General features: G+C 36.1%; 1 protein-coding gene across 1 annotated transcript; it reads right to left on the reverse strand.

Annotated features, from left to right (window-relative positions):
• Positions 1 to 284: 284 nt before the first annotated feature.
• LOC128199872 (methionine-rich protein-like) lies at positions 285 to 8,241 on the reverse strand. The gene is made up of 2 exons (XM_052891168.1): positions 8,178 to 8,241; positions 285 to 685 (listed from the first exon to the last, which is right to left on the reverse strand). Exons 1-2 carry the CDS (start codon positions 8,239 to 8,241, stop codon positions 285 to 287), a joined length of 465 nt encoding a protein of 154 aa, XP_052747128.1.
• Between the last annotated feature and the right edge of the window lie 5,045 nt (positions 8,242 to 13,286).

The raw sequence follows: 13,286 nt of genomic DNA on the forward strand, positions 1-13,286 counted from the left end.
TTAAAATAAACTTGCATTTAGTCATGGGATAAATACGTAAGTTTCACTTTTAAATCCTGTTTGAAGTAGAGTAATTAATTCGGTTAATTTTTGCTCCATATAATCTAATTCAATTTGATAGCTAATGATTTTTACTATCGTCCCTTAAAGGGGTCGCTATAAGTTTCCAGTGACCCTGTATATTAGCACACTCATTTACTTTATATATATCCGCATTTCGATTTTACGACTTATTTGTTGGATCAAATTCCATTATAATATTTTGTCATAATGTAATGTAAATATTAACACTTGCCGCGTCGTTCTTCGCTATGGCTGTCTGGCTCGTAGTTGCATTTCTTTTGATTAACCGGCTGCAACTTTGGCTGGGCGCCCGGCTGCGATGCTGTTTGAACACTCGGCTGTGACGCCGGCTGGGACACCGGCTGAACTCCGGGCTGAACGCCCGGCTGCGATGCCAGCTGAACGCCCGGCTGCGATGCCGGCTGGGACGTCGGCTGAACGCCCGGCTGAACGCCGGCTGAACGCCCGGCTTTGACGCCGGCTGCGACGCCGGCTAGGCTCCTGTTGAGCTCTCGGCTGCGGCGCCAGCAGAGCGCCCGGCTGGACGGAGCTACATCCTCGCTTGCGCGTTGCGTTGTTAGTCCAACTTTGTTTGGTTTGCCGAGTGCCTCAATTTTTAAAGCTAAAAATAGAAATTGTGGAGGGCAGAAAAAGTATTCATCGAATAAAGAATCATTTCAGATCATACTGTTTTGTTGATTATTGATTATGATTACAAAAATTAATTATCAAGCGTAACAGATTTAATCCAATATTATTAAGTACACATTTATAATAAGATAAGAGACACATTTATAAAAAGGTGTGGGTCAGTATAAAAACCAAATCGTTAAACTAACAACACTTTTGTTGGTAAACCACTCCTAGAAATTGTATTCTAACGTAAATAATAAATAAGTCACGAATTTAAAAAAAAAAAATTAAATGAAAGCCATTTCACAAATATACAAATATAAAAACCAGATGTCACCTGCGGTCAATTTACAGCGTTTAGCATACCCCGCTTCTGATATTAGGGGTGGCGAGAAAAGAAACTCGAGGTTCACAAACACACCACTTTAATAACACAACTCTTCGATTATAATCACAAAAACTGAGCCCGCTTCATCCATGAAGCCACGTTTTTATACCTTTCCAACGGAATAAACAACAAGAACCAAATATAGTCAAACATCAATCTTTTATCTATACGGATATTGACATAACTTCATTTATGAATTATGTCAATATACGTTTTTAAATCTATTTATTTATTTTAGTTTAGTTTCGTATATTTTAGTTTAATTTTAAGAACAAAGAATTACTCGTCATTATACGTCATGGTACCTACGTATATTGACAACACTACAGTTATAACCAGATTGTAACATATAATGTAGCATATCCGTTAATACAAATGCCTTATTATATAATTTTCTAACATTTCTAATACTAAGTTTTTATCTTGCACCATCACTTATCTTCTAAGGTCAACACCTTGTCATGAATATCAAAGTATGGCTCACCAGAATGTACGTCATGAATCAGATTGTACGATCTCGTTCCCCCTTCAACGTTTTATTACCATTGTGCCCTAAACCTTGCAAGGGTTAACACGTCATCAATCACATCAAACCGTTTTGCTTCCTCGTCTTTTGTGGGGAGCGGGGGACGGGGGAAGCGTTTTGAGTACATGGCGTTTACAAATCGCGCGCCATCAAAGCCACATTGAAGTAAAGCTTCCTCTTTATTGCAATTGAGATATTAAATGTTTTATACATATTATATGTTTTTTATACACTAAATAGGTGTATAAAAACGTACCTGGTGAAAGCATACTTTAACAAAAATCATTTTCTAAATCTTTTAAAATATTTTTTTATTAAAATTTAAAATAATAAATTTTAATAAAAAATTTAACCGACTTTCAACTCAAAAATTAACCTAAACTAAAAAGCAAAAAATAACATCTTACCTATGTGCTACCTTCTGATCAGTTTGAAGGCGGTGCCAACGTCTGTGTTTCGGCTCTAGACCTTCATAAAATTGTGGTGATTTAAAATACCTTATGTAAACACTAACAAACGCACTAGCCGTCTTTACGATTTTAAAAAGTTTCCCTCGTTTTCTCCAAGATGCCATCATCAGATCCTAACATGAAAAAAATGGGACCACCCTGAAATTAAACCTTTCAAAACAAAAAAGAATTTTCAAAATCGGTTCATAAATGACAGAATAATAAAAAAAAACTTACATACAGCCGAACGTAGAACTTCCTCCTTTTTGGCAGTCTGTTAAAAAGATTCCGGCGAATTGAAGTCGCTTAATGGTGGCGTTCACTGATCCACATCGTACGTATCGAACGAATCGCAGCAAACGGATTTTTAACCGGCTTCCAAAAAGGAGGAGGTTCTACTTTCGGCTGTATGTATGTTTTTTTTTTAATTAACGGTAGATAAATCCGTTTAATGCTATGTGTCCGATGCGTACGATGCGGATCTGTAGATGCCTGCTGTAAAAATAGCTTTCAAAATCCGTTTTCATGTCCATTTATATGCTTTATTGTTATGCAGACGGTATGCTGACGGATTTATAATGTAAATACTATACTCGTACGATTACGCTGTATCTCGAGGCAACTACATACTGAAGCAATGTAGCTGTGCACACAAAAACAAACTTAGTCAAATAGCCTACATGTGCATGAGATGATTTTACTATAGCTATACTAGTAAACGCTTCGCGGTATCACTCGCGTAGTTTCAGTGGGGATATGGGCATAAAAAAGGCCACACATAAAGTGGCTTTCTTTATTTGCTTTATTGGTAAGAGAATATTAAAAATTGGCTTAGATCCAAGTTATCTCAACAGCTTCACTTTACCTCTTTAAAATATTAGTATAGAAGTAGGTACCTACCTAGAGATCTTTGTCATCTAGGGGAAAGACGAAAGTATATAATCAACATTTTTAAAGTTTCTCGCCCCAATCATAAACGTATGTAGGTCACATAATATGGATATTACTTTAATCAGCGTTTTTGACTATCTTTTTCCTCTACAGTCTACAAACTATTTTGTCTATATTTTGCTAACTTCGAAAACAACCCCTTACCAACTAAATGTTATACGATGTTAATATTATTTAAATCTTTTCCAGATGCCTAGCATTTTAAATGACTTCAATTCTATAAAGTTTCTGAAGAAAGTTGTGTAACCCTTTAGAATCAATAAATCAATTCGGCCACAGCGTCTTTTCTGGAATCGGTTTGTAAACGTCTCAGGTGACTTGCATAACGCGTTTGTTAAATGTGCGGTTACGGTGGTTTCAAGTAAGCACACCTGCAATATACTACAATGCATTGCTACTGGTGGTCGGGGTTTTCGTCGCGTTTAAAGTCGAGCTTAATAGGATATTTTTCTACGGCGAAGAGCCAATACAGGCCGATTCCCACCGGTTTACCTTTTAAAAATCCATACGTACATAATATTTATTATTGTAATGTTTGGATGTATGAGAAACCGGAGTTTGTATCAAGCGGTATGAATTTCTTTTTCTTTGGGACGGCTTGCCTTCGTCAAAATTCCATCCTTCGCCACTGCTTTCTACAGCTTTGGTTTATTAAGATCTTCAAATTAAACAGTCTTCTGTTACCGTAAGGGTCACAATAGGACATTTCTTCAACCTATTGATGGCATTCTTACTTTAATATTATATAAAATCCGAAAATGAGTTTGTTTGTTTGTCACGCTTTCACGGCTTTTGAAAATTCTTTCACCAATGGAAACGGATTTTGAAAGTTTTCTCAAATATATATCTATCCGTGAATATAGGAACAGGATCTACGTGGGTGAAACCGCACGGCGTCCCGCTATTATACGAGAGTAATATAATAAATATTGTTCTTTAAAATACAACCATCGTCTGTTTATGCAGCAAAGCACGGTCTAATAGTAAAAGTTTTCCTAATAAATACTTAATTTGTATAAAATATTATTACTGTCGTACCTTAAACATACTATTTAACTGATACTCATAAATAAACGTAATGCGGACGGCGGTATACCTACATTTAGCTAGTACTTACTCCAACGACATACAATGTACGTACGGTCTACTATTTTCTACGGTCTACGGTCTAATATTTTAATATTATTCTCTTGAAATTATTGCGCAGCGGACAACATCGATATTTTGTAAAATTACATAATTTATTATCACATTATCTTTCGTCGAAACGATGTTAAGCGCTCATTATGCGAAAAGCTTTTCTGTCTTCAACAACTTCCTTCAGCTGTAATCGAGGCCGGCTACTTTCTTTCTCTATCCAATCAAAGGTTTTTATATAATGACTCTCAGATATCTGTGACTTCGTCCGCGTGGATTTTTTTCTGATAACTTTTCGTAACATGCGATCTTGATAGATAGTGCTTCAAACTTCGATTGATCTATCTGTGAAAAGAACATGAAAATTTGCATGTGTAGTTCTCTTTATTATCTTGAAAAAAACAGATAGAAATTATTTTCATATAGGTTTCTTCTTAAATTATATTAATAATTTTGTCCAAATTACACATTTAAAAAATTAAATATCACGTGTCTTAAACGGTGAAGGAAAAACATCGTGAGGAAATCTGCTTAACAGACAATTTTCTTAATTCTCTGCGTGTGGGATGTCTGCCAATCCGTATTGGGCCAGCGTGGTGGACTATTGGCCTAGCCCCTCTCATTCTGAGAGAGACTCGAGCTTAGCAGTGAGCCGAATATTGGTTGATAATGATGATGTTACATAATATTAGAGATTTAAAACTTACCATGGAAGTGAAACAAAAACAACATTACCTACCCAAACATCTAAAATAGGGCTCAAAATTATACTTCAGTTCAGTTGACAAATCGGCGCGGTTAAATGCACATCAATTAGCTTAATCGACGTCGACCCATTATGTATGCATACGTTCGAATAGAAACCAACTGTGATCCCTCTTATTGATGGTCCAATTTTATTCGTCATTATTACGAATAATGACAGCATTACGTCGGTAAATTTTGATGAAACTTTTTAAAAATACAATACTAAAACACGAATACAAAGATGGAAATACCGAACACCGAGGTAGTAAAAGAGAAAAAAACTACAATAAGTTATAGAAAACTATTTTTTTTTTATTTAAAATTTATAAATATACAACTTAACTGCAACGCACTGTTGTGAGGAATCAATGTTGCACCTGAACCTTTGTAAATTCTCGCGAATATATCTTTTGTGGTTGTGGAAAATTGGTATAATATATTTTTATTTTATTCAATAAACGGTATGAATTTATATTTTTAAATTCGTAATTGTACAACTATAGTACATTTAGTGTTGTGACAAATAAACACCCCTGAACCTTTGTAAATCTTCGTGATTGTATTTGTATGTTTTGTGGAAAAAAGATACATATTTCAGCCTTAGATACAAAGGCCTTTTGACGGCCTCCGTGTCGCATTGGTATGCGCGGTGGATTTACAAGACGGAGGTCCTGGGTTTAATCCCCGGCTGAGCCGATTGAGGTTTTCTTAATTGGTCCAGGTTTGGCTGGTGGGAGGCTTCGGCCGTGGCTTGTTACCACCCTACGGACAAAGACGTGCCGCCAAGCGATTTAGCGTTCCGGTACGATGTCGTGAAGAAACCAAAAGGAGTGTGGATTTTATCCTACTCCTAACAAGTTAGCCATCTTAGATTGCATCATCACTTACCATCAGGTGAGATTGTAGTCAAGGGCTAACTTGTAGAGAATAAAAAAAAAGGAAATAAAGCTTGATACTCGTACGTATATGATGAAAGAAAAAATATTGTAAAAGTTTCTGTACATAAAATATTCCACCTATGATATTAATATAACAGAGCCTAACAATAAAGTTCTAATTACAAGTTTTTCCAATGTACGATCTATATTAAAACTAAGCGTATTGAGGTGGAATTTTCAATCAGTATTCAACAGCAACTTGAGCGGATATGTATCGACAGAACTAGAAATCAGCTGTAACCGCGAACGTTGGATCAGATATTCCGTAATCGAACGTAAATGTGCCAGCAAATGTGGATACGCAAATTGGGTAATTTTGGCTAATTCATACCGTAGCCAGCCCAAGCCAAGGTAACTAATATCGTAGATATATTCAACATTGGACCCTCTCTTTATCTATAGGTACACCTTTTTATGTACTTTACAAGTTAGCCCTTGACTACAATCTCACCAGATGGTAAGTGATGGTGCAATTTAAGATGGAAGCGGATTAACTTGTTAGCAGGAGGATGAAAATCCAAACCCCATTGCCACCATACCTGAACCATGAGAGAGGTTGTCAAAAGGGTTGCCTCCCAGATTCAGTCGACGTCAAAAAAACTAAATAACTCATCTCTCTATTATCTTTATACTATATACTAGCAGTAGGCACTTAGCAGCGGGCGGGCGACGGGAGGAAAGACTGCGCGGGTGTGAAACCGTGCATGAGGGGAAGTGAGGCGCATCAGGCGTGGGTTTTTCATTCATCGCTACATTCCTCCGGCCCGCGCGGATGTTACGAACGAATTTGCCAAGCTATAGCTTAAATAAGTAATATTACAATATTACATTTTTACAATGGATGAGACACATTATAGTATTATCCTACTAATATTATTAACGCGTAAGTTTGTATGGATGTTTGTTACTTTTTAACGCTGCAATTACTGAACCGATTTGGGTGACATTTGGAATGGAAATAGATTTTACTCTGGATTAACACATAGGTTACTTTTTATCCCGGAAAAATTCATGGTTCCCGAGGGATTTGCGAATAACTAAATTTCACGCGGACGAAGTCGCGGGCGTCCGCTATACATTATAGTTTAATAAGCACGATATTATCTGTAAAACTGTGTATCTCTAAGTAGGTAATACCATCTCGTCGGAATCACTACAAAGTCTAGTAGGTGCCTACCTACTGAGACCTAATTCAGTTTATTTCCAAACTTAACTTCACAGGGATTGGAAATTGAAGTAAGTTTTGATGGGCAGCCCTCGAAAATCACCAAACCTCCAATTTTGTTGAGACTTTCGAGGTCACCAAATTCTAAACGCTTAATTGATTTTTATTTATAAATAAATCTAGTTTTCAAGAGCTTTCGCAGAAGTAGATTAGGTAAAAAATTTTACGATTTCGATGGCTGTTTTCTGTAATTAATTTAATTAAAAATGAGCCTTTTTATTTATTCCTTTTAAGGTTAAATGTATTACATATATCTACAAGCAAGATTATTGACGGTCAATTATTCTCACGTTTCTGCATCGCAAACGGCATCGAAGACGTTTCATAAGTCGAGCCGTCATTCACGCCGTGCCTAATACACGATCAGTTATAGTCGTGGGTGCTGCAGAAACGTGAGAATAATTGATCGTCAATGTCGTGCAATGAAAAACCCAATTTTGTAACGCACAACAGAAATTAATGTGTACTTTTACATTTTTTTTCTACGAAACATGTAACAATCTGAATAAAACAATTTTTAGGTAGGTATAGAATATCTGAGAGCACAATGTGGACGTAAATTAACAATCAAATAAAACAATTATCTATTAGGTTTTTAATTACAGAGAAAATCCCGCAGCGGTAGTGTAACGAAGTTATTTAATTTGTAATGCCGCAATTTATCCGCCTCCGGCTATTAGTTTCCAACTTATGTTGCATTGCGTGTTACGGATATCTCTACGAACCATCTATTTTATGTAGGTACCAGCGGCGAAGAGTCCATAAAGACCGATTCCCGCCGGGTTCATCATCATCATCAACTCATATTCGGCTGACTGCTGAGCGAATGGGCAGACTTCACACACGCAGAGAATTAAGAATATTCTCTGGTGATATTCGTGATATTTAATTGCTTAAAATCCACATAACTGAAAAGTTGGAGGTACATGCCCTGGACCGGATTCGAACCAACGACCTCCGGAATCGGAGCAGAGGTCATATCCACTGGGCTATCACTGCCCGCCGGGTTACCTTATAAAAATCATTATTAATTACTGGATTGAATATGTATGGTTGTATGAGAAAACGGAGTTTGTATCAAGCGGCATGCATTTCCTTTTCTTTACCTTCGTTGGCTTACCTTCGTCAAAATTCCATCCTTCGCCACTGGTGAGCAGGCACAGGAGACTGTGTGGATCACCCATAATGACGACGTAATTTATATGTGTAATAATGTGAAGATATAATTTAATTTAAATAATTTTAATTAGATTTTTATTTAATTTTAATTAAGATGGTCTCTGTCACAAAAAGCTCTATCTTCTACTAAATTTATAAAGTATAAATATTTCGGTAAGTAAATTATAAAAGGCTAACTCGCCGTTACGTTTTTCGGCAGTATATTATATTCCACGGGAACCCTTCCTAATCATTTCGTATCCATGCTTCATTTAAAAGGAAAGGCTTAATTCTGGTCGCTTGATTTCAATTGATTGAAAACCCCAAAAATAAACTGAGCAAACAGATGTTATTTTTGTATACTTCTCTTGCGTTAGTAAAATAAAGCTTTATTGTATATTAGGTGTTCTGAGAAGTAGGTCAGTTAACTTAACACTTTGTAGGTACTATGCGGGCTCTCTTCTTCAATAAAAAAGAAATTATTCAAAAGTACGTAATATAAATTACCTACTTATTTATAGGTACTTAATCACACTTCACACTAATATATAAATGCCAAAGTTTGTGTGTAAGTGTGTATGTTTGTATCTCCTTTGTGCAGCGGCTTTGTTTTGAGATTTTCTTAATTGGTCCAGGTCTGGCTGGTGGGAGACTTTGGCCGTGACTAGCTACCACCCTAACGGCAAAGACGTACCGCCAAGCGATTTAGCGTTCCGGTACAATGCCGCGTAGAAACCGCGTGGATTTTCATCCTCCTCCTAACAAGTTAGCCCACCTCCATTTTAGATTGCATCATCACTTACCAACAGGTGAGATTGTAGTCAATAACTAGTAGAGAATATTAAAAAAAAATTATGGAAATAAGAACTATATTAGAAATATTTGCACAAGTATTTCTGCGAGAAGAACAGTGTGCAGGCAGGACACCGCGGCAAAATCGCGGCAGTGCGAGCTACACGAGTAACAAACAGTTTAGCTGCACGTTACTTTAACCATGTTCTTTAAGAATATCTACAGCTTACTGTATTTTATACAAGAAACACGTCTTTAACATTTTCGATAACTAAAAACAGCACAAAAATTGCCACAGTTGGAGGAAAATATCTAATGTTTATTTAAAGTAGGTAATAAGATCAGATACAAAAAAAGTGAAACAACAAATCGACGCCCAAAAAATCACTCCGCCGTCTGTCTGTCTATCCGTCGCCATTCTTTTGTTTTAGTGAATAGACAGAACGCTGAAAATTGGCAAAGCTTTGTGTATCCAGTTCCCTATAGCGGGAGAATAAATTCTGAATAAAAGTGGTTATAAATCCACAGCCTCGGGTGAATGAGAGAGGCCTGTGTGAAATGTACTGAACTGACTGACCCAAAATGCTTAAAAATCTTAATAGGTACGTAATGTATCTATATAAATACTTAAATAATAAATTTGTAACACGTCCAATTCTGTACATTGAAGAAATTTTGCTAGAGGGTTTGTTGTTTGTTGTTTTGTTAGAAATTTTCCATATCATCCCCATACATTTTGTTAGTTTTCGAAGCGTTAGCGTTTGTAGAAAGAGTATCAACGTGCCACATGGCTAGAGGCCTTGGCCCTTTTTCTGTGTAGCTATTGCAGCTAGGATTATATGCGTTTCTGGCGACTGTAACTAACGCTACTAGTAGATTCTATTTCGAGGCTAGGGTTAGGCAAGCTTTAAGCTACAAAGGAGCTTTAGTAATTTAGAACAAAGGGGGTTCAAATACAAAGTCAGATTTTGTATTTACTTCTGTCAGATTAGGTTTCCAATATCGATGCAAAATTTTAGTATTTTGTGAATAATAAAAGTTGTCTATAATATATCACAAAGATTATTTAGTCATTCAAATAACAAACAGACCATAAATAATTAATTGACGGCATTGAAATAGGCCAGGAAGAGAAATCGTATATTATTGATATATTTTATATTTTATTTTAACACTTTAGTGCATGTAATAAAACACGAAACAATAAACAAAACAAAAACTGTATTAAACCGAATCCTATTTTGACCGAAAGCTCCACAAAATATTTTACAAAAAATATTTCGGTGACTACCAAAATAATTTCTGTAATATAATGTTAAACTGAAGAGTAATGGCAGGTGTACACAGATCCGCGTCGTGCGTATTGGAAGTATCGCATCAAACGGATTTGTATCCTTTGTATAGAAAGTCATACAAGTGTGTCTACTGATCCGATTTTATCTACTGTAAAATTAAAAATCTGTTTGATGCAATGCACCTGATACCTACGATGCGGATTTGTGGACGCCTGCCATAATTAGTAATAGACTGAACTAATCTGTGTGCTTAGTGGGAGTTTTCAATATTTTCATACTGTTACTATCGCGTTGACGTAAACGCGATTTATATGGAATTGAAACAGTTGTGCAGTAGTGCCACTAGATGGCGCTGTTTCAATTCCTTAGAAATTCGCGTTTACGTTAACGCGATAGTAACAGTATCAAACTGCCACTAGGCCCTCTGAATGTCCGAGTGCGAGTACTCGGCTTACAGTCATCTGTAAAAACAAAAAATAACATAATCAGTTCAGCCATTACTTTTTCGGCCCATCAAGTATCTATAGAAGTTTACATTTCAAAATTAATTTACAAAAAGAAAAAAATATCCATGTAATATGCAATTTTTAAAAAAAAAATATGCATTTTTTACATCCAATTGTATATACGGTTATATATCCAATATATAATATATATTATATACTTATCGGTACCGTTACGGGTTCAATATATATACTATAGCTATCAAAAACAGAAAGGTGTTTCTCTGTTATACAATGTGGGCGAGCTATATATTCTCGTTTCATGGACACTTTCACATTATTGCACCTTATATTTTAGTGCTCGCAGAAAATTACATGTCCCCTGTTTTACTGCCCTCACACTCACTGAATATATCTACCAAAGGTTGAAACTATGATTAATTTATGTACCCAGTTCTTTGAAATAGTGTTTACCTACTCTGGAGACGCCTGCATATGATACGAGTATATGCAGGTCATGCCAATTTTTATAGTGATTAGGTACATGCTACAATACACAAAAATTGTTAAAATATGTATTCACTTGTTTTTTAAGAAAATATTTTTAAAGTTTTGTATTGTTCTGTCATCTTAGATTCTAGATCTAGATTATATTGTTTAGTAGTAGACGTTTCCAAAAAACGTGTCGATAGTGAAAGGAATTTGTCGTACAGTATAACTAACTAGCCGTCGCCCTGCACCAGTGGCATTCACTCCATAGATGCAAAAATGCACTGCCTACCCTTAGTACTCGATACAAACCTATGTTGGACCACAGGGTGCATAGTTGGACAAGGAATTTTCCAATTTTTACTTATAGTGCATACCCTAGTTTAAAACCTTGTGCACGTCACTGCCCTTCACTGCTATCTCACCTATGATGATAAGTGACGATGCTGTGTAAGATGGAGGCGAGGTTACTTGGAAGAGGTACGTACGGGTTTATTCTACCCACCCCTCTTACGGTTTCTACGCGGTATCGTACCGGAACGCTAAATCGCTTGGCGGTAGGCCTAGCTACGGCCGTAGCCTATCGCTTGCCACTAGACTGCATTGAAAAAAATTTAGTTCAACAAGTGCCAAACTTATATAAACAATTCATATTATGTGTAATTTCATCAACTTGTTTAGATGCAGAGAGAATATACGTTTATCGTCAGGTATAGTTACTACTAGCAGTTAAAATTATAAACCCACAATTTTTTCCCTGGGCATCGAACCCTGGTCATTTCAAATCACTGACACCTGTAACACGATATTTTAAAGTCCGAATACAGTCTTAAAAGTAGGTATCTTATAAAGTTTTTAAGATATCAAATATATTTTGAAAAAGGCTTTTACTGATTTCTTTTTCATAAATTTAAATGGAACTGTTTTTTTCTTTTTAACAAGTTGGTAGGTAAGCTGTAACTTCCATAGTTCTGTTTTAACTTTGTTCTTGCTCGGCGAATTCAGCATTGTCAGCTTAAAGCTTTTTTACTTATTAGACTGAAAGGAAAATTCGAATCTTAATACCTACTTATTTGCTACTTGCATTATTCTGCTACGTTGCAAATTTGATTAAGATCATTTAATAGGTTTTAAATTTAGCGTTACATTTTCTTATGCTGGGGTCACACTAAGGAAAAACGTTAATGCCCGTTAATTAATGCATTATTTTTTAATGCCTTAATGTAGTGGCCACTCTTGAATGACTTAACGTTAATGATGTACCAACATTCGAGCTATCGCTTAACGTCTAACGCCATTTTTAATGCCGGTGAAAAATAACGCGTTAAATCACGTCTACACTAAGGGTTAACGTCTTCATTCACGGCGTTTCCCATTAGTGTGGCCCAAGCATTAGAAAAAATAAATTATAAAAAAAAATACCTACTGGCTGTGTTTCCGCTTCTAAGAGTACTTCGAAATAAAACTGCCCATGTGCTATTTTGAGACTATATCTAGGTACACTATCAGTGCTAAATTCCATCCAAATCCGTTTAGTAGTTTTGGCGTGATTAAGTAATAAACTTCAATCTGTCCAAACTTTGGCATTAAATAGATTTTCTGGTTTTAGGTGAACTATGTGCGGTTGCCATTTAACCATTTTAGTCGTTGATGCACATGCAGTGCGGTGAGGGGATGAAACGACGCCACTTACTATCGTGTGTCATCAAGCGTTAACCCCTTCGACCTTGACGTACTGCTCATTTACCTCAACAATCGACATACACTTACCTTATATAAATGTACTAGCTGGCTAGGCCAATGTTTTGCCTTATCAATATAAAAAATAGGGGTTAATGGTTACTTTGCTTCTACCCTAAGCTATCCGTTCTTTCAAGTTGGATCAAACTGCACACGATGTGCAAACTTGATTAAAATTAGATAAGTAGTTGCGAGTCTTTCGAGGACAAACAACGTGACACATTATTATACAGGATGCTGGGGAGTTTTTCACCGATATTCTTTATCATATTATTTACCGAAAAGTAATAAAAAATGTCCAGAGAACAATTG

This window comes from Bicyclus anynana, chromosome 3 (assembly GCF_947172395.1).
Source record: "Bicyclus anynana chromosome 3, ilBicAnyn1.1, whole genome shotgun sequence".
NCBI lineage: Eukaryota > Metazoa > Arthropoda > Insecta > Lepidoptera > Nymphalidae > Bicyclus > Bicyclus anynana.